This window comes from Microcaecilia unicolor, chromosome 6, assembly GCF_901765095.1.
Source record: "Microcaecilia unicolor chromosome 6, aMicUni1.1, whole genome shotgun sequence".
NCBI lineage: Eukaryota > Metazoa > Chordata > Amphibia > Gymnophiona > Siphonopidae > Microcaecilia > Microcaecilia unicolor.
Window position 1 is genome coordinate 268,447,331 of NC_044036.1, and position 22,210 is coordinate 268,469,540.

General features: G+C 41.8%; 1 protein-coding gene across 1 annotated transcript in view; it reads left to right on the forward strand.

Annotated features, from left to right (window-relative positions):
- The window catches only part of ADGRD2 (adhesion G protein-coupled receptor D2), a 249,142-nt gene extending 245,190 nt beyond the window's left edge, over positions 1-3,952 (forward strand). Inside the window, exon 26 of the mRNA XM_030206996.1 lies at positions 3,813-3,952. Coding sequence (XP_030062856.1) covers positions 3,813-3,829 — 17 coding nt within the window. The 3' untranslated portion in view covers positions 3,830-3,952. The remainder of the gene's footprint in view (positions 1-3,812) is intronic.
- Positions 3,953-22,210: the final 18,258 nt, after the last annotated feature.

Here is a 22,210-nt window from a genome sequence, read left to right on the forward strand (position 1 = left end):
AGCTTGAGTAGGCCTTGAGAGGTCAGGAAAAACACGAACCTTTGAGCCCATAAACAAGTTTTCTAAATGTCTTAAGGAAAGTCTTAATATTGCATTGCGGTCAGGCTCCAAAACAAAAGTAACAAGCATAGTAGACCTCTGGGTAATAATCTCTAGTGAACTCTCGAGGAATGAAGTTAAATTCATTCCATCCCCCACCACTGGGAGGTTTCCATCACCCCCCTGTGGGTTCCAGATGTAATAGGCCCGTGTTATGGGGGGCAACGAATCCTTGTCCATTCCAAGAATGTCCACCATATATTTCTTGACCATTTCAACAGGTGAAATTAAAGGAGACTTAGGGAAATTTAGGAACCTAAGGTTAAGTCTCCGAATCTGATTCTCCAGGTATTCTGTTCGTTTATGAAGAAAAGTATTGTCCCTATTATGAATGTTTTATGGATTACATCTGTCTGTTGACTTAGCAAGTCTATTTTTGAACTATAGCATTTTGGATGTTAAATATGTTTCATTTTTTAATCATGTGTTTACTTTTGTCTTAATGTATTTATTAAAGTTTATTGTTTTTGTTTTAGACTCCTGATGTTTATATTTATGTTCATTGTGTGTTTATAAATAACAGGCAGACTGAAACCTAGGTGCTTCTAAAGAAAGCTTGAAGTAAGATCTCTTAGATCTGGCAGTTGTTTCCTTGTTGAACCATGCAACAATTAGAATTTCTTATAGTCAAGGAAACAAGAGATTATTAACTTTTTCTGTGCAGTCATTCTGGGCTTACTGCCAATTTAAGCTTGCAATTTTAATACAATGATTAGCTTGCATATTGTAATCATTGCACTTTATTTCATTCATATCTTTTAAAGATCATAGTGAGTGACTATTATTCATCAGAAAAAAAGTGTTGTATGCAGTTAATGGATATTTTAGTGTGGAAAAGACGGATTGTGTTGTCTTCTAGGGAGGACTTCTAAACACAGACCGTCTCTTCATACAGATTACTTCATACAGATTAGCAGTAAATTTGAAAGATGAGATGATACTCCACATGCCCTGGCTTAGGAGTGAGTCAAAGAATGTGGAAAAAGCAGTTAGCATAGTGGGGTTTAAAAAAAGGTTTAGACAAGTTCCAAAAAGAAAAGTCCATAAGCTTAAATGTCCCAGTATGGCAATGCTTATACTTTCTAAAATATTAGCATATGTGTGAAAGAACATACATATGTTTAGGCACCAGCTCCAGGAATAATAAATATTAGTGCACATTTTCTGCATTGAGGTGTAAAGTAAGGGATTTTATAATTTATGTACATAAATGTAGACTCTGTCCATGCTCTGCCCAAAGTTTGCCCTTGTGCATGCCCACAGAGAAGGTATGCACCATAAAAGTTATGCATGTACTTTCACGCTAGTCAGTATTTTATAAGAAGTCACTTTATGCCCCTAGGGGGTCCATTTACAACAGTGCAGGAAAATGTGGCCTTGGCCTGCCCTTGTTCTGTGTTCTATGACCACTTTCTACTGCAGCAGTAAAATGGTCGATTTCACACTTTTTTCAATTAATGGCCACATGATAATTAATTTTTTAAATTTATTTATATATCGCCTACAACTAAGTGGTCTCCAATAAAAACACATACAGTACAAAACATCATTTAAAACATTATAACACAATTAACTTTTTAACTATGTCTGCATCAAATAACTACAGAGAACAAATAACTGAGTCTTAAGGAGTTTTTAATAGTGCAATGCTCCAGCACATAGACACAACTGTCCCACTAGTGCAGTCCACTAGTGCTAACACACCCACTTTCCACCCCGACACACCCCCTGTCTTAAAAAATGTTAATATTTTTAGCATGGTTTGTGCATACTAGTCTCAGACTTACCACACTCCTTTAAAGTTGCAGTAAGCATATACTAGCATTTACCTCAGCTTAGTAAAATGAACCTTAAGTGGTCACTTACGTGTGTCAATGACTAAAATGTTGGCATTAGTACACTTTCTTAGGGGTCCTTTTACTAAGGTGCGCTAATAGATTTAGTGTATGCTAATATTTAGCACGCACTAAATGATAAGACACCCATAGGAATATCATTATTGCATTCTAAATCCAATAACACACCTTTGCAAAAGGACCACTCAATGTCTAAACTAAGTGGGTCCTTATAAAATTACCCCCTATATGCAATTAATGGACTACAACAATGTTTCCCCCAAGTCCAGCCTGGAATAACCCTTGCCAGTCAGGTTTTCAGGATATCCACAATGAATATGCATGTACTTGATTTGCATACACCGCCTCCATTATATGCATATCTATCATGCATATTCATTGTGGATATCCTGTAAACCTGACTGGCAAGGGGTACTCCAGGATTGGATTTGGGAAACACTGGACTACATCACTCAATATTTTTGCTGTTTAGGGGCATGTTTATTTATTTTAGATTTTTGCTCACACCTTTTTCAGTAGTAGCTCAAGGTGAGTTACATTCAGGTACGATATTTCTCTGTCCCAGGAGGGCTCACAATCTAAGTTTGTACTTGAGGCAATGGAGGGTTAAGTGACTTGCCCAAGATCACAAGGAGCAGCAGCGGGATTTGAACCAGCCACCTCTGGATTGCAAGACCGGTGCTCCAACCACTGGGCCACTCCTCATTTATCAAATATAGGCTACCATTATGTTATTCTACCATATGAGACCTTGGGTGAGGTTTATGGGGTGGCCTTGGGAATAACATAGCCAGACAAGGAATATAAAGGTGAAAGTAAATGTTTTATTCTCCTGGGCCCTGGGACCTGTTACCTCACAGCTTTTCTGGTTTAGTAATAGTCTTTAGTGGGCCCCTGGCTAGCAGGCCCAGCAGTCTGTGGCTGGTGGGGCTTCCCCACCCCAAACACAGCCTGTAAGTTCTTAAGTCTCCTGAGACTCAGGTCTGGCCTGAGCCAGACCTCAACATGCCTTGCCAGTCTAAGGAAACAAAGTTAGCTTACTTCAGCCAGGTCACAGGAGCTAAACACATTCAGTAAAGGCATAGACTGGGGCTTCAGTTCTTCCTTCCCTGGGCCTCCTTAACTTTAGCCTGGCTCTGTCTTTTAAACTCTCAGGTATTGACTCTGCCCCTCTGGCTCACTTCCTCCTGGGGTAGGATCATTGTTCTTAAGGTGGACCAGGCTAGTTATAGAAGGACTTTTCTTGGGAAAAGAAGGGTGAGGGCTATGTTTTATAAACCCCCTCACATACCACTAATTCATTCTGTTTTAGCACGGGTCCCATTTTAAGGGGATGTGGTAAAATAACACATAAATAAAGGCAGCACAGGTTGATGACTACATGGATGGGAGGCAATTTTTCATATTTTATTGACCAGAAATATGCGAGAAACAAAAAAAAGCCTTTTGCTCTACTGACATATCTGTGTATCACAGTCTAACTACAGTGGATATATCATTGGGAAGAGATACTTGGTTTGTCATTTTCCTCAGTTCAAGACAAAAATCTTTGGGCTGTGCATTCATTTTGCAATATTGAGAAAATCACAGTGAAGTAGGCAGTTTAATTTCATGTCATTTCAATATAAAACAAAAATATTATTAAAATTCTTTTTTTGTTGTTGTTTTGGTTCATTTTACATTATAACATGGGCTATTTAAATGAAATGATTGAAAATATTAAAGCTTTGACACGGACCCCTAAAAATTAACTTGTTCTGCTTTTAAAAAAACCGCAGTACTTTGTAGGTTATTCAACTGTGTCTTTGAGGGCCCATTCTAATGCACATGTATTTCTTTCTTTGTTTTGTTTTGCAGATTCTTTTTGGATATAGTGTATCCCTGTCCTCTGCTGCTATCTGGTCCAGTTGATTATGTCTGTCTTGGCAAAATGTACCTCTGCAGTAGTTTATTCTTTTAAATCAATGTAAGCTTGTCCAAGCACTGGTAGGCCTAGCTCTTCAAGCTAATGCTTCATAGTTGAGACATTTTCTCCAGACGAAAGCAAGGACTTTAATGTAAGACTAATGCTTTATTCACGAAAAGAACTGACCCACTGAATGTGTTTCACAAAGTCCTTGGGAGCCACATCAAGTCTGTATATCATAGAATTGTTGTAGCCTCAGTTCTAATAACAGCTGTTTAGAACATGAACTAGAAAAGAAAATGTGGTTTTTTTTTTTTTTTTCATGGACATGGTCTTTTAAACTAGTAGAAACTGAAAATCAAGAAATGAAGAATGAGGGGACCTTTTCTCATTCGTTGCCCATGGGAGACAATCTTTATTTGATATACACTGCTACTTACAATTTCTGTATCATCACTAGATGTATGCAATGTATCAAGGTAACAGATTTTGAACCACCAACAATAGGGATGAAAGGTGAGAAGCTCCCAGAACAGCTGCATGATTAAGATCTGTGTGGGGCACTTTTACTAAACTGTGGTAAGTTTTGCCTAACTTTCAACAGGACAGATAATTGTGATGGTGCCAACCTGTTCCTGGCCCCCCAATCCAGGGCCAGCTTAACCTATGGACCAGATGAGGCTCTGGCCCAGGATGCTGGAGATCAAGGATGCCAAACACCTGAGCCTGTGATGTAACTTGCCCTATAAGTCAAGCTGACCTAGTGTTTACCTGGTGTCATTGCATGTGTAGGGAAAAAAGAACAGCCACCAACCTCCTTCCTCTTTCTGTCTCAGGCCACCTCCCCCCCCCCCCCCCCCCCCCTCTACCTTTAAAGGCAGTTTTTTCCCTTCCCAAACACAGACAGTGTTTAACCTAATGCTACCCACATCAGTAATTCGGTGTCTTCCTTCTGCTGTGCCTGCCCCTCTTTTGGCTTAACTTCCTGTTTCCACAGAGCATGGCAGATGGAAAATGGGCTGATGCAGGTAGCATTAGGTGAAATGCTGTCAGTATTCAGGAGGGGGAAATTGCCTTTAAAGTTAGGCCAGGGATTGGGTGGGGGGGAGGATGGCCTGGGGGCCATGCCAATGGGAGGGCTCCCAACCAAAGTTGGCTTAGGGCACCATGGTTCCTTGAGCCGGCCCTGCCCCAATCACCACTCAATGCCATGTCTAACTCCTCCCCAAACCTCCAATGTCATGTCCAATCCTTTCAACCCCACAATACCATGTCTGACCCCCCCCCCAATCCAGAATGCCAAGTTTGACTCCTCCAACCTTCTGATGTCATGTCCGATTCTCCCACACACAACCAGATGCCAAGTCCAAACCCCTGTCAAGCCTCTCCCACCTGAACCCAACCCAAATTGGCCCCCCATCTACCTCTAGAACTTACCCAGAAGCTAGGCTTGATAGTCCAGTGGCAAGGATCAACAGTGGTCCCCTTCCACTCTTACTCTAGGTTCAAAATGGCAACACATGTGAAAGGCTGGCCCCTAGCGGTAGTACCAGAAGGCTACTGCTAGGGGTCAGTGATGCCATTTTTAAACCTGGTGCAGGACAGAAGGAAACAGAGAGGGGGACTGTGCCTCCAGGTAAGTCCCAGAGGTGGATGAGGGGCCTAGGAGGGGTCCAGGGGAAAAGGCTTGTGAGATATGGGAGGGGAATGGCAGGGAGTGTGGTGTCAAACTTGGCTCTGAAACTGTAGTCTGAGATTTATACAGATTCTTTATCCATATAAAGTTAGACCTACTATCCGAGTTATAAGGATACATTATCTGGACAGCAGCTGACTATCAGCACTATCTGGATAACTTTAGCTCCACCCTTTGCACACCTGTGATCCCATCCCACTTTATCCATATAACCATTGGCCACATTTTGCCTTAGATGGCATCAGGTTTTGAGGGGGGAGTCAGACATGGCATCAGGAGGTTTGGGGGTGGGTCAGACGTAATCCACCAAATTGCTGGTAGCACAGCTGAACTGGTGACCTCCTGTTGAGATGGTGGTAAGTTCTGCTAAGCAATCAGCAGTTGTGACATCTCGTGTGTGGTACTGACCCATGTGCTAGCTGTCACAGCCAGCCACTCCTCTGCCTACACATGTCAAGCCCAGATCCCTCCCACTCCTGCATTAGGCAGCTAATGTGGAATGTTTACAACAATGGCTGCCTTTTTCATACAGGAGGCATTAGTGTGGCCCTTCACTAATGTCAGCCATGTTGTAAAACCTATGGTAGGTGCTTAATGCAGCTTAGTAAAAGAGCTCCTATGTATTTTATTCAATAGCTTCACTAACTAATCTGGGTGTCTTACTTTGATTTGTTCCATTAATAACTAGCATTGTGCACAGAAAAACTGATACAAAATAGCAACTTGGGATGATTCTGATCTTTTCATTGTCTGTGAATAACTCTGGTTTGGAGAATGGCCAAGTTTTTTTTTTCTATTGTTGTTTTTTTGTTTGGTTGGTTGGTTTCTTTTTTTAATAAAAATAAAAGAAAAAAACCAGCAATGTTTCAATTTGGGCTATGTAAAAAATAAAAAAAAATACACACTAAGGGGTCCTTTTGCTAAGCTGCAATAAAAAGTGGCCTGTGGTAGTGTAGGCGCATGTTATGGCAGACGCTGGGCCATTTCTTTTACCACGGCTGGGAAAAAGGGCTTTTTTTAATGGGCTGGGAAATGCATGCGCTGAAATTAAAACTAGCACGCACCTATTTATGACCTGAGCCCTTACTGCCACCTATTGATGTAGCAGTCAGGGTTCACATGCTACCCGTGCATTAACCATACAGCATGCGCCAAGTGCTGATTACCACCGGGAATGCTGCTCGCAGTTAAAAAAAATAGACAATTATTTTCTACCACAGGATTCAGTGCACACCAAACCAGGGGCGTAGCCAGACCTCGCCGGGAGCGGGGGCCACAGCTCTAGGTGGGGGGCACTGTTTAGCCCCCCCCCTCCTGACGCCACCCCCCAGCTGACGCCACATTGCACCCCCTCTGCCGACCCCCTTTGAACCCCCCTGCCGATCCCTTTGAACCCCCCTCCCGCCACCAACCCTCCCCCGCCGTCGCTGCCCACCCCGCCACATCAAGTACCTTGTTGTTTGCTGGCCCCGCCAAAGAGAATCTAGTTCTTCAGCGCCGGAGTAGCACCTTCATTCAATGAAGTTCCTGGCGTGATCAGCTGTTTCTGATGCCGTACGTCAGCCATTTGCTCATGGGAGGAGCCAGCATTTGTAGTGCACTGGTCCCCCTGACATGCCAGGACACCAACTGGGCACCCTAGGGGGCATTGCAGTGGAATTCATAAATTGCTTCCAGGAACATAGCTCCCTTACCTTGTGTGCTGAGCCCCCCCAAAACCCACTACATACAACTGTAAACCACTACCATAGCCCTTACGGGTGAAGAGGGCACCTACATGTGGGTACAGTGGGTTTCTGGTGGGTTTTGGAGGGCTCGCTGTTTCCTCCACAAGTGTAACAGGTAGGGGGATGAGCCTGGGTTCGCCTGTCTGAAGTGCACTGCACCCACTAAAACTGCTCCAGGGACCTGCATACTGCTGTCAGGGACCTGAGTATGACATCTGAGGCTGGCACAAAATATTTTGAAAGATGTTTTTTGAGGGTGAGAGGTGGTTGGTGACCACTGGGGGAGTAAGGGGATGTCATCCCCGATTCCCTCCGGTGGTCATCTGGTCATTTTGGGCACCTTTTTGTGCCTTAGTCATAAGAAAAACAGGTCCAGGTGAAAATGTCCAAGTGCTCGTCAGGGACGTCCTTGTTTTTTTCAATTATGGGTCAAACACGTCCAAGTGTTAGGCACGCCCAAGTCCCGCCTTCGCTAAGCCTCCGACACACCCCCTTGATCTTTGGCCATTCTTGCGACGGAGTTCAGTTGAAGATGTCCTAAATCAAGCTTCGATTATACCGATTTGGACATCCCTGGGAGAAGGACGTCCATCTTCCGAATTATGTCGAAAGATGGACGTCCTTCTCTTTCGAAAATGAGCCCGATAGTCACCTCAGGGATCACTTGCAATATATCAAGCACTGAAAATAAGTTAAATAACAATTAATTAATTAATTAAAAATAAACTGCCATTATAGAAAACTAGTGTGAGTCTGCATTTACACACCTAACTTTAAATGTGAGCACTTACACTAGCTCAATAGCTGGCTTAAATGCTCACATCTAACTAGGCAGTCAGGCATGTAAATATTAGCATTCTAAAACCCATGGATATAACTGCCTCTTCCCAGGTTCACATTTGCCTTGAAGTTGCATTCTTTGGAAATGAGATACCTTATTCTATAAATGTGATGCTCCTTAATTTACACTCCTAAATTACGACCATAATCTATGCTCCTAAATTTATGGTCCTTATTTAGGGACTATTACACTCATAGATTTAGCATACATTTAGAAGCATAAATTTAGGAGCATCTCCTTTATAGAATAAGGCCCTAGGCGTGTAACTTATAGAATACCGACTAAGGGCAGTTGAGCAGTGTTAATTGCTGGAGGATCGATAAATGGACGAATTTAACGAATCTGTCTAAGCCTATAAAAACAATTCTTAGTCACATAAGAAATCTGCTAGCGAAATGAGAGTGATTCATCTAAATAAACACCTAGGATTTTAGTATTTTGCACTTGTGCAATGTGTAGAATTAAGAAGAATTGGATGTGTGAGGGTACCATTTAAAGAGTTGGAGAAGAGGATACTTTTTGATTTGAAATGAGTTCAAATGAAAGGTATTACATTATTATGATTGTAATTATCAATCCTACATACTCTCTATGTGAGCTGGGAAAGATCCTGGAACCACAGATGCCTAGCTTTTGCAATGTTCACTAATGTATATGTACTACACATTTACAGGTTATGAGTACAATTTAAAAGTGATAATATAAACAATCCTATTTTTATTATTTCAAAACTAGAGAAACATATGGTCGGCAAGAACCAGAAAGCAGATACCAGCAGTGCCAAAATTTGGGGCCCTTTTACTAAGGTGTGCCAAAAAATGGCCTGCAGTAGTGTAGACGCACGTTTTGGGCATGCGCAGATCCATTTTTCAGTGCACCTGTAAAAAAGGCCTTTTTTAGTTTTGCCAAAAATGGATGTGCTTCAAAATAAAAATTGGCGTGCATCCATTTTGTGTCTGAGACCTTACCGTTAGCCATTGACTTATCGGTAAGGTCTCATGCATTAACCATGCGATAATTGTCTACACACGTAGAATGACGTTACTGCCCTGTTTCTGCCGCGTGCCAAAAACTAAAAAAAAAATTTCTGGCGTGCGTAGAGAACATGCGTCCACAATGAAATTACCGCAAGGGCCACGCAATAGCTGGGCGGTAACTCAAAACTGATGTGCATTGAGCGTGTATAGGGGCCTATGCGGCTTAGTAAAAGAGCCCCTTAGGGTAGGGCAAGCAAGGCAGTCATCTGCATTCTAGGTAATGAGGGGTGCAGTCAACCAGGATCAGCATCTACACTGGTGCCTGTAGTGAAACAGATTTGCAATAATGAAGGGTACTCCGTTAAACTATTGGCCAGCAAATTGAAAAAAATTCATAGAGGATTTTATTTTCATTCAGCACATAAGCTGTGGAATCTGTTGCTGGAGGCGAGTAAAATATCAGTATTCAAAGAAGTTTGAGCAAGTTCCCGGAGGCAAATTGCATAAAAACATTAGCCAAGTAGACTAGGGAGAGCCATTACTCATGAGTTATGAGAAACAGATCTACTTTTTTGGATCTGCCAAGTACTTGTGATCCAGACTGGCCACTGTTGGAGACAGGATGTTGGGCTCAATGGACCTTGGTTTGACCAAACATGGCAGTTCTCATGACCTTTAGCATTTCTTATGAATTTTATGAATTTCAAACAATTATCTTCATAGAAATATTACAAGGCAATACAAAGATTTACTGAAGTCTAAAATTTTGAATTTAAAGTATAATAATTATTCAACTGCCTCCAATCCTTATTAACATATCAAGAGGGGCATTTTTGATAAAAATTAAGTCTGATTTTGGATATTTTGTTAAAAACATCCAAAAATTGAGTGGCGAACAAAGCCATTTTTGAACCTGAAAAAGTCTCTCTTTTTGTTTCAAAAATCACCTTTTCCTAGATGTTTTGTGCTCAGTACATTTTTCTTTTGGGACTATTTTGGAAAAAAAAACTGCCCAAGAGAAAAATGCCCAAAAATCAGCCATTGGGATGTCTGGGGGCCATCAGTAGACTGGGCACATAGGCATCCCAACAGTGCAGTGGGGCACTCTAGGCGGCACTGCAGTGGACTTCACATAAAAGGGTCCTGGCACACATCTCAGAATAACCCCCTTATATTGTAAGGTAAGCCCTCCAGGAACATAGAAAAACCTGCTGTACTTCACTGTACTTATATGTACGTACAGTAGGTATTTAGTGGTTTTTGGAAGGCTCACATGTTCCACTATAAGTGTACCAGTTACAGTCCACTGCACCGACCACTAGGCTACTCCTGGGTCCTGCCTGCTGCTCTAAAAAGAATGGCCATCATATCTGAAGCTGTCATAGAGCCTGTTATGTACTTCACTGTCACATCTTAGGGGGTTGGAAGGGGATCTGTGACCACTAGGGGAGTAAGGGCCCTGTTTACTAAGCTTTCCTATAGGCGCACTAGTGGTTTTAGCGCATGCTAAAAATTAGCTAGCTAGCACTAGAGATGCCCATAGGAATATATGGGTGTCTCTAGTATTCAATGTGCACTAATTTTAGCATGCACTAAAAATTCTAGCATACCTTAGTAAACAGGGCCCTAAGGGGGTTATGCCTTAATCCTTCTAGTGGTCATTTAAGGCACCTTTTGGTCACCTGTTTGTGATTGAACAAGGTCTAGCCAAAGCTATCTTAATTTTGGCCATAGATGTTTGTGTTTTGTTTCATTATTGCAGAAAAACATCTATCTTTTGGTGCCTCCCATGTCCCGACATGTTCCCTTGAAATTTGATGAACTGTGGAGAAAAACATCTAAAATCAGAGTGTTGAAAATTGCAACTTGGACATTTGTGAGAGAAAAACGTTCATCTACCACCTTATGATGTTTTGGGGATTTTTTTTTGTTTTGAAAATGAGCCCCTAACTATGACTGATATAAAAATACCTGCATTGCAGACCAGTGCTCAAAACTGTTTTAAAATTGTGAATTTTGCAGAAATGGCACATGAAAAATCATCCATTGTAAATTAATTATAAACTGTCAATATCTTGGAATATACAACTAGCTCATGCCATGGAGAAAAAAAACAATGTGGAGGGGCATAATCGAATGGGGCGCCCAAGTTTTCCTGAGGACATCCTTGCAGGACGTCCCTGCGAAGGGGTGTGGAAACCCGTATTATAGAAACAAGATGGGCGTCCATCTTTCGTTTTGATAATACGGTAGTGGACACCCAAATCTCAACATTTAGGTCGAACTTAGAGATCGTCATCCTTAGAGATGGTCGTCCCCAGTTTTCAGCGATAATGGAAGACGAGGATGCCCATCTCGTAAATGACCAAATCCAAGCCCTTTGGTCATGGGAGGAGCCAGCATTCGTAGTGCACTGGTCCCCCTGACATGCCAGGACACCAACTGGGCACCCTAGGGGGCACTGCAGTGTACTTCACAAATTGCTCCCAGGTACATAACTCCCTTACCTTGGGTGCTGACCCCCCCAAAACCTACTCCCCACAATTGTACAACACTACCATAGCCCTTACAGGTGAAGGGGGGCACCTACATGTGGGTACAGTGGGTTTCTGGTGGGTTTTGAAGTGTAACAGGTAGGGGGGGATGGGCCTGGGTCCGCCTGCCAAACTGATCCAAGGACCTGCATACTGTTGTCAGGGAGCTGGGTATGACATTTGAGGCTGGCAAAAAATATTTTTAAAGTTTTTTTTTTTTTTTAGGATGGGAGGGGGTTGGTGACCACTGGGGGGGAGTAAGGGGAGGTCATCACCGATTCCCTCTGGTGGTCATCTGGTCAGTTCGGGCACCTTTTTGAGGCTTGGTCGCAAGAAAAAATGGACCAAGTAAAGTCAGCCAAGTGCTCGTCAGGGACACCCTTCTTTTTTCCATTATTGGCTGAGGACGCCCATGTGTTAAGGACGCCCCAGTCCCGCCTTTGCTATGCTTCCGACACGCCCCCGGGAACTTTGGTTGTCCCAGCGACGGAAAGCAGTTGGGGACGCCCAAAATCGGCTTTCGATAATGCCGATTTGGGTGACCCTGGGAGAAGGACGCCCATCTCCCGATTTGTGCAGAAAGATGTCTGCCCTTCTCTTTCGAAAATAAGCCTGAAAGCCTCCATCCCTGTTCTTCTTTGAAGCACTGGTAATATGGATACAATACTTTGCATACCAGCATCACAAAATTATACTTGTTTTGATAATATCTTTATATAAGAATAAAATTATTAGAAATGCAAAATAGGTAGTAAGCCCATTTGGAAATGGCTGTCTGATTGTAAAGCCAATTTTCTCATTGGTACAAATGCATCTAATTTAGAGCAAAACTTTTCTTCTTGGTCTTATACTCATCCAGCCAAGATATCAGGAAGGTATATACAAACATCTAGGAGTAGAGGAACATGCAGCAATCCTGAAGAAATTACTGAGAGAAAAAAAAAACAGCAAAGAATATTACAGGACACAGAAACTGATACTGAAAAGTGCTTTGATGGCATGGAATAAGTCACAAGCTATCAATCAACTTGCAATTCTTGTGCTCTCATACTGCTTTAGGATTGTAGACTGGTCCCATAAAGATCTTCAAAAATTGGTTTTCAGAGCAAGAAAACTTCTCCATGAACTCTGTACTGTCCAAGAGCCAAAGGACGAATGGGTCTTATAGAAATACATGCAGAGCTACTATTGCAGGTCTTCAGACATACTTGATAGCATCAACTGATGCAAATATGAAAAAATTCTGAAGTACAAAAGTGTAACAGCCATAATCAGTCTTATTTATATATAAACTGCCTATTACATATTTTAAGTAGGTATCAGACAACATTTGAAAGAGTTATTGACAGACTAGAGACAACGTAGACTGAGAACGCATTCTGAAACTTGCATAATCATTTTGAAGAATGAATAGAATGAGTGGAAATCCACCAGCAAAACTGGTAACGCAGAATTTGCAAAAAAAAAATAAAATAAAAAATTAACACTTTTTATAGATTCAGGTAAAGGAAAAACAAATGACTAGAGCACATAAAGAGTGGGAAATATAAAGTCACTTTAGCAAGCACACATTCTTCATAACCTGGCACAAAAATGGCTGAAGATGAAAAATTGAAAATTGCAACAAACCTATGGACAAGATGAATCACAGCCAGCAGAGAAAATAATGGGAACATAGATTCTATAAAACACAGCTGGAAATAGCTACACATCTTGCTGCTGCGAGTAACATGCTGATTTCAGAAGACCTTTAGACAGAAAGACACAAGAAGGTAGTGTGGCTTACCCAATGGAAACTGTGTAAACACTAACTACTACTACTACTTATCATTTCTATAGCGCTACTAGATGTACGCAGCACTGTATACTGCAAATCCGGGCAAATGGGCAGGCTGGCAAAACCCGCCTGATTGCTTGGCCGTGTCCTCAAAAAGAGGACATGTCCGGGTAAAACCAGACATATGGTAACCCTAATACTACCATAACATGGGATTGACGCACCTTACATTTAGGCACCTGCAGTTAACCCACTCTTAATCTTGATGTAACTGCGGTTGTGTAAATGCAGCAGGGGCAAGCATGACTTGCAGTATTCTGTAACTTACATGCATAAGTGGTAGCGCTGCCCGTGCTCTGCCCATGTGTACATCCCACTTACATTTACACGCTATGCAATTTATGCATGCCATTATCATAGAGTGCTTAGGCTGCCACTTTCAGGGGGTGAGAGTACACTTGTGTGTGCTAATTTTTTATACATTTATGCAAGCAAGGCAATGCCAGGAATTTTTAACACCTGCCACCCTATGCTCCATCGTCCTCCCCCGTCCTCCTGTACCTTAAAATCACCTCCTTTCCAGTCTTCACCAGGACAGCGGCATTCATAGGCTGCCTGGGGCCTGCACCAGGACTTTTTCTCTGAACCTTTCTGTTGGAATGTAATTGTATTTTTACATGCATTGCCTGTCACCTATTATTTCTCTGTGGTTACTCTGTGACCTCTGATGTGAATTACTTAGAGAGGTCACACAGCTATGCAACTTCCTGTTGGGGGTAGACACAGCAGATGGAGCACATGGAGCTCATGATCTCTCCTAACCTGAGAGGATCTATGGTGGTGTGAGCATCCATTACCATCTAAGCACATGGAAGGAGCTGATAATACAAATGTATAGTAATATGTATATATAAGCCTGTCTGATTATAATCTAACTACAAACTGTGAGTAAACAGATGTTTTGTTACTTCAACTTTAAAGTGACTCAGCAGTGAATTATTCTGGGGTGAATGAGAGAGAGATGAAGAAAGAAATTAACATTTCTAAAGCTGAAGCTGTGTGTACTAAAATCTGCTAATTATTTACTACAAATAATCCAACAAAAGGGTTATGGGCCCAGGGCCAGGAATTGAAAAAGAAGAGAAATATTACCAGGCAGAAAAAAAGGCCACATTTTTCTCTTAAGTTTTAAAGGAAAGATTCAGTCTGTCTCTCTCTCCCCCCACACAGCAGACAGAAGGCTAAGAAAATGGCTGAGGGAAGAAATTCACCATTTTTCTATTCTCTCAAGGTGCCTAAATTAAATGAGTTTAATTATCAGCAGTGGGAACTAAGATTCATTTGTCTCCTTCGAGCAAAAAGATTAAATATATGCTTAGACCAAGACAGAACAGCTGAAAATATAGCTGAATGGGACAATGCAAACTATTATGTGAAGTGCATGCTTTTGGAAGCTCTCTCAGAGAAACAAGCCATATTAGTGGAGGGAAAAGATACACCAAAGGACATTTTATATAAACTGAGAACTATGTATGCAACTACATATGCAAAGCAGCAACCAATTTGGTTGGCAGAGTTGAATGAAACCAAATTAAGGGATAAAAGTAAATGTAATGATCACATTATGCATCTTATGTCTTCATTTCAAAAGCTAGAACTTTCTGGAATTCCCATGTGTGATGCATTGAAAAGAGCATTTCTTTTTACCTCACTATCAAAGAAGTTTGATGTTTTTAGGTCTGTAAATGAGGCCATTGAAGGGCAATCTTTTGAACAGACAACATCAAAACTAAGGCAGGAATGCATAATAAATGATTCTGAGGAGATGTGTTCTCAAAGCAAGTCAGAGAGAAATGAAACAAATTTCTTGGCAAAGAACAGAGGAAGGCGGAGCTATGGGAAAACTCCACCCAAGGGCAAGCTGATTTGCTACTCATGTGGAAAGGAGGGACATGTATCTAAATGGTGTAAGGAAACACAAAACACTCCCTCTAGCTCACCTAAGCCAATGGAACTAAAGAATTTTCAAACCAGGAAATGTATGAAGGACAAAGATAAACACAAGGGCTTTCTAATGGCAGAAAAATCTTTGACTATGGTAAATAATAATTCAAATGAAAGTACTTGGATTTTGGATTCAGGGAGCACATGCCATTTAACCAATTGTAAGGATTTCTTTCAGGAAATGTGTCCAGAGGAAGGTATTCTTAAAACTGCAAACGCAGGGACTGCTAAGATCCAAGCAAAAGGTATTGGATTCTTAAAATGCAAAGTGTCTAATGAAGTTAAAGAAATTCCTGTAAGTGATGTCTTGTATATTCCCCAAGCAGTTTGCAATATGCTTAGTGTATCTACATTAGATAAGAAGGGATTTGTGATTCATTTTGAAAACAGTAAGTGCACAATCTCTAAAAATGATGAAGTGTATGCTGAAGCTTTTATGCATAATGATGTTTATAAGCTGAACATTTCAGGTGAAGCCTCACATATGGCGCAAGTAAGGAAGAATGATGGTAAATGTAGTCTGGAAATCTGGCACCGCCGCCTGGGACATCGTGATTCTAAGGTGATCCAGGATCTTTACAGTAAGCAACTGGCCACCGGCATTCAGATAAGTGCAGATGCTGGTAAAATGGAGAAATGCATAGACTGTGTTACTCAAAAAGGTGTGAGACCCTCATTTCCTGCATACACAGGAAATAGGAGTAATAAAGTGCTGGACTTAATACACAGTGACTTATGTGGACCGTTTAATATCCCATCATTGGGAAATAACAGATTTGTGCTAATATTCTTGGATGATTTCTCTAGATATTGTGTGGCCTATTTGCTGAAAGAGAAAAGTCAAGTCACAGACATGCTGAAGAAATACGTAGCCATGGTGAACAATAAATTTGAAAGAAAACCAAAGGTTCTTCAGACCGACAATGGTGGTGAGTTCACTTCACAAAGCATGCGCACATTTCTAGAACAAGAAGGCATTCAGCATATCACAACAGTAGCTTATACACCAGAGCAAAATTCTGTTGCAGAGAGAAAATTTAGGTCACTTGTGGAAATGACCAGATGTATGCTGTCAGATAGCAATCTCCCTAAAAGACTATGGGGGGAAGCCATTCTCACAGCAGTGTACCTACAAAACAGAATGCCAACTAAAGGCGCTGAGCGCACACCACATGAGACATGGCATGGTAGGAAGCCAAACCTGTCACACATAAGAACATTTGGAAGTACAGCATATGCTCATGTACCAAAGCAAAGAAGGCATAAGCTGGATTCCACAACAGAAAGGGGCATTTTAGTTGGCTATGCTCCAGGACACAAAGATATAGAATTTTAAATCTGAAAACTGGCATTGTTGGCATAAGACATGTTACATATTTTGATGAAAACAAAAGGGTTGATAAAGGCTGGATTATCCCAGATGAGCCTTATCATCCAGAATATGAAACTAGAACCATAATAGACATGCCAGTGTATATAAATGCCATACCAAGGCAGATGTCTGAAAGCAACTCATCTGTATCTAACGAGGAACAGGCAGAGGAAACAGACACAGAAAGGATCATTGAAGAAGACAGTACAGTTGGAGAAGGGGAATCAATTGGAGAAGAACTCTCAGATATAGAGGATGCAGAAAGGTCAGACCAACCTGTTGTCAGACGCTCATCCAGGGAAAACAAAGGTGTTCCACCCCTAAGACTGTCTTACCTAACAAAGTCAGCAGAAGCTCAAGAGCCCTTAACATGGGATGAGATTGAAAAAATGCCAGCAGAAGAAGCTGCTGAATGGCGTAAAGCTGCACAAGAAGAAATTGATGCATTGGATAAAAATAATACTTGGATTCTTACAAAATTACCTCCTGGCAAGAAAGCTATAGGATGCAAATGGGTATTCAAGTTAAAAAGGAATGCACAAGGAAAAGTGGAAAGGTATAAAGCCAGATTAGTCGCAAAGGGATATCTTCAAAAATATGGAGAAGATTTTGATGAAGTGTTTGCACCTGTAGTGAAACACACGACAATAAGAACACTTCTGAGCATTGCAGTCTCAAAAGGCATGCAAGTCAACCACATTGATGTGAAAACAGCATTTCTTCATGGAGAAATAACTGAAGACTTGTACATGGAACAACCAACAGGTTTCATAAATACAAAACAAAGACAGCTAGTGTGTAAATTAAACAAAGGTCTTTGTGGATTAAAGCAAAGTGCAGAATGTTGGAATGATAAATTGCATGAAATATTGACAAATTTAGGATTTAAGCAAGGTGAAGCAGATAAATGCTTGTACACTAGGTGCACAAATGGACAATATGCATACATTTTAGCTTTTGTTGATGATCTGCTCATTGCAAGCAAAAGTGAGCAAGAGTACAAGGACATTGTAAAGTGTTTAAACCACAATGTTGAGATAAAAGAACTGGGTAATGTGTCATACTATCTTGGTATAGAAATTGAGAAACAAAATGATGGTTCTTATCTTCTAAGCCAGAAGCAGAAAATAAATGAGCTTATTGAAAGTTTAGGTATGCAAGATGCCCAAGTTGTAAGCACTCCCATGATCACTGATTTTCTGAAGGATGAAACAGTAAGAGAACCTTTACCAGATAACATCCAATATAGATCAGCCATAGGTAAGCTTTTATATCTAGCTACCACATACAGGGCTGATATAGCAAATGCAGTAGGAATTTTGAGCAGAAGGGTCAGCTCACCTACCAAATCAGATTGGACTGCAGTTAAAAGGATGGTAAGGTATTTAAAGGGTACCATTGATTGTAAATTAAAGATTTCAGCCAATAGTAATCCAAAACTAATATGTTACTGTGATTCAGATTGGGCAGGGGATCATTCTGATTATAAATCCACAAGTGGATATGTGTTTATGTATGGAAATGTACAAATTTCATGGGCCAGTCATAAACAAAGTATTGTGAGTTTGTCTTCTACAGAAGCTGAATATGTGGCTGTATCGGAAGCGTGCAGAGAACTGATGTGGATTGAAAAACTTATGCTGGATTTTGGAATAGCTGAAAAGAGACCAATCCAGATAATGGAAGATAATCAGAGCTGCATCCGACTGTCACAGAATGACAAGGTTCAGTCACGCACCAAGCACATCGCAACGAAATACCACAACGTGCGAGAGTTGGCGAAAGAAGGGGTCATCAGTCTACACTATTGTCACACCAGTGAGATGACAGCTGACATCATGACCAAACCGTTACCCAGAGAACGTTTTGTGAATCTGCGTATAAAGCTTGGACTTTGTATGAATAAATAATTGCATGACAGTTATGCATGAGAAGGGGTTTGTTGGAATGTAATTGTATTTTTACATGCATTGCCTGTCACCTATTATTTCTCTGTGGTTACTCTGTGACCTCTGATGTGAATTACTTAGAGAGGTCACACAGCTATGCAACTTCCTGTTGGGGGTAGACACAGCAGATGGAGCACATGGAGCTCATGATCTCTCCTAACCTGAGAGGATCTATGGTGGTGTGAGCATCCATTACCATCTAAGCACATGGAAGGAGCTGATAATACAAATGTATAGTAATATGTATATATAAGCCTGTCTGATTATAATCTAACTACAAACTGTGAGTAAACAGATGTTTTGTTACTTCAACTTTAAAGTGACTCAGCAGTGAATTATTCTGGGGTGAATGAGAGAGAGATGAAGAAAGAAATTAACATTTCTAAAGCTGAAGCTGTGTGTACTAAAATCTGCTAATTATTTACTACAAATAATCCAACACTTTCTGCCCATCACAAAACAGGAAGTTGTGTCATAAGGGGCAGGAGGGTTCAGAGAGAAAGTCCCGGTGCAGGCCGCAGGCAGCCTATGAGTGCCGCTGTCGCTGCCCAGGTGAAGACTAGAGCAGAGGTGATTTTAAGGCACAGGTGGAGGGGCGTGCAAGGAGGGAATCTGATAGGGGGTACATACGCAACACTCGCACCTTGAATAGATACGCCACTGAATCAAGGGGTGCATAAACGTAGGCACCATTTATAGAATTGCCATTGTTTAACATTGCGTCTAGGAGGTAATTCTGTTACAGGGCACTAACATTTAGGCACCATATTTGTGCAGGCAGGGAGCCTATTTTACAGGAACACTTAGGCATGTAAGAGTTCTTATGGAATACTAGTGTAAACCATCATCGGCACACCTAAATGTAAGCATAAACACTTATGCCAGGTCTAGCTGGAGGAGTGGCCTAATGGTTAGTGCAGTGGGCTTTGATCCTGGCAACCTGGGTTTGATTCCAACTGCAGCTCCTTGTGACCCTGGGTAAGTCACTTAACCCTCCATTACCCCAGGTACAAAAAACTTAGACTGTGAGCCCTCTAGGGACAGAGAAAGTACCTGCATATAATACAGTGGTGGAAATAAGTATTTGATCCCTTGCTGATTTTGTAAGTTTGCCCACTGACAAAGACATGAGCAGCCCATAATTGAAGGGTAGGTTATTGGTAACAGTGAGAGATAGCACATCACAAATTAAATCCGGAAAATCACATTGTGGAAAGTATATGAATTTATTTGCATTCTGCAGAGGGAAATAAGTATTTGATCCCCCACCAACCAGTAAGAGATCTGGCCCCTACAGACCAGGTAGATGCTCCAAATCAACTCGTTACCTGCATGACAGACAGCTGTCGGCAATGGTCACCTGTATGAAAGACACCTGTCCACAGACTCAGTGAATCAGTCAGACTCTAACCTCTACAAAATGGCCAAGAGCAAGGAGCTGTCTAAGGATGTCAGGGACAAGATCATACACCTGCACAAGGCTGGAATGGGCTACAAAACCATCAGTAAGACGCTGGGCGAGAAGGAGACAACTGTTGGTGCCATAGTAAGAAAATGGAAGAAGTACAAAATGACTGTCAATCGACAAAGATCTGGGGCTCCACGCAAAATCTCACCTCGTGGGGTATCCTTGATCATGAGGAAGGTTAGAAATCAGCCTATAACTACAAGGGGGGAACTTGTCAATGATCTCAAGGCAGCTGGGACCACTGTCACCACGAAAACCATTGGTAACACATTACGACATAACGGATTGCAATCCTGCAGTGCCCGCAAGGTCCCCCTGCTCCGGAAAGCACATGTGACGGCCCGTCTGAAGTTTGCCAGTGAACACCTGGATGATGCCGAGAGTGATTGGGAGAAGGTGCTGTGGTCAGATGAGACAAAAATTGAGCTCTTTGGCATGAACTCAACTCGCCGTGTTTGGAGGAAGAGAAATGCTGCCTATGACCCAAAGAACACCGTCCCCACTGTCAAGCATGGAGGTGGAAATGTTATGTTTTGGGGGTGTTTCTCTGCTAAGGGCACAGGACTACTTCACCGCATCAATGGGAGAATGGATGGGGCCATGTACCGTACAATTCTGAGTGACAACCTCCTTCCCTCCGCCAGGGCCTTAAAAATGGGTCGTGGCTGGGTCTTCCAGCACGACAATGACCCAAAACATACAGCCAAGGCAACAAAGGAGTGGCTCAGGAAGAAGCACATTAGGGTCATGGAGTGGCCTAGCCAGTCACCAGACCTTAATCCCATTGAAAACTTATGGAGGGAGCTGAAGCTGCGAGTTGCCAAGCGACAGTCCAGAACTCTTAATGATTTAGAGATGATCTGCAAAGAGGAGTGGACCAAAATTCCTCCTGACATGTGTGCAAACCTCATCATCAACTACAGAAGACGTCTGACCGCTGTGCTTGCCAACAAGGGTTTTGCCACCAAGTATTAGGTCTTGTTTGCCAGAGGGATTAAATACTTATTTCCCTCTGCAGAATGCAAATAAATTCATATACTTTCCACAATGTGATTTTCCGGATTTAATTTGTGATGTGCTATCTCTCACTGTTACCAATAACCTACCCTTCAATTATGGGCTGCTCATGTCTTTGTCAGTGGGCAAACTTACAAAATCAGCAAGGGATCAAATACTTATTTCCACCACTGTATATACAGCGCTGCGTATGTCTAGCAGCACTATAGAAATGATTAGTAGTAGTAGTCTGTGGAAATGGACACACCTAAATGCAGCATTATGGGACAGATTCTATAAATGGTGCTAAAAATGGGTGCTGGAAAAGATCAACACTAAGCATGATTCTATAAAGAGTGTATGCTCGTTATAGAATCATGTTTAGTGCTGATTCATGTGTCCTGCCTTTGGGCACCAGATTTATATCTGCTGAAACGCCATGGCCACGACCCCTTTTGAGTGGCAAATGCGCAGTCAGATGCACACACAAATCCTAATCAGTGCCGATTAACATCAACAATTGGTTGTTAGTGGCCAATTAGTGCTCATTGGCCAATTAAGTTATGCACACATCTCAGGATCACGCCATATAGAGAATCCGGGGTATATGCATAGCTTATAGCAGTGTTTCTCAAGTCGGTCCTGGATTACCCACTTGCCAGTCAGGTTTTCAGGATATCCACAATGAATATGCATGAAACAGATTTGCATACAATGGAGGCAGTGTATGCAAACCAATGTTAGCACAGATGCTTCATCCCCGACAAGGGCGCCCTTGTTTTGCCTAGCTGCGTCAGGAGGAAGAACTTTGCTATACTTGTTTCACCTAGCTGCACCACGACTGACTTGGGGAAACACTGGCTTATAGTAATCTGTAAGTAATCTGTTAATGCCAACCTTGCCTATGGTGTGCCCATGACCCTCCCTTGTGAATGCTCCCCCCCTAACAATTATGTGCTAAGCCATTTTAGCATGTAATTATATAGTAATGGTTAGGCATCCTACTGC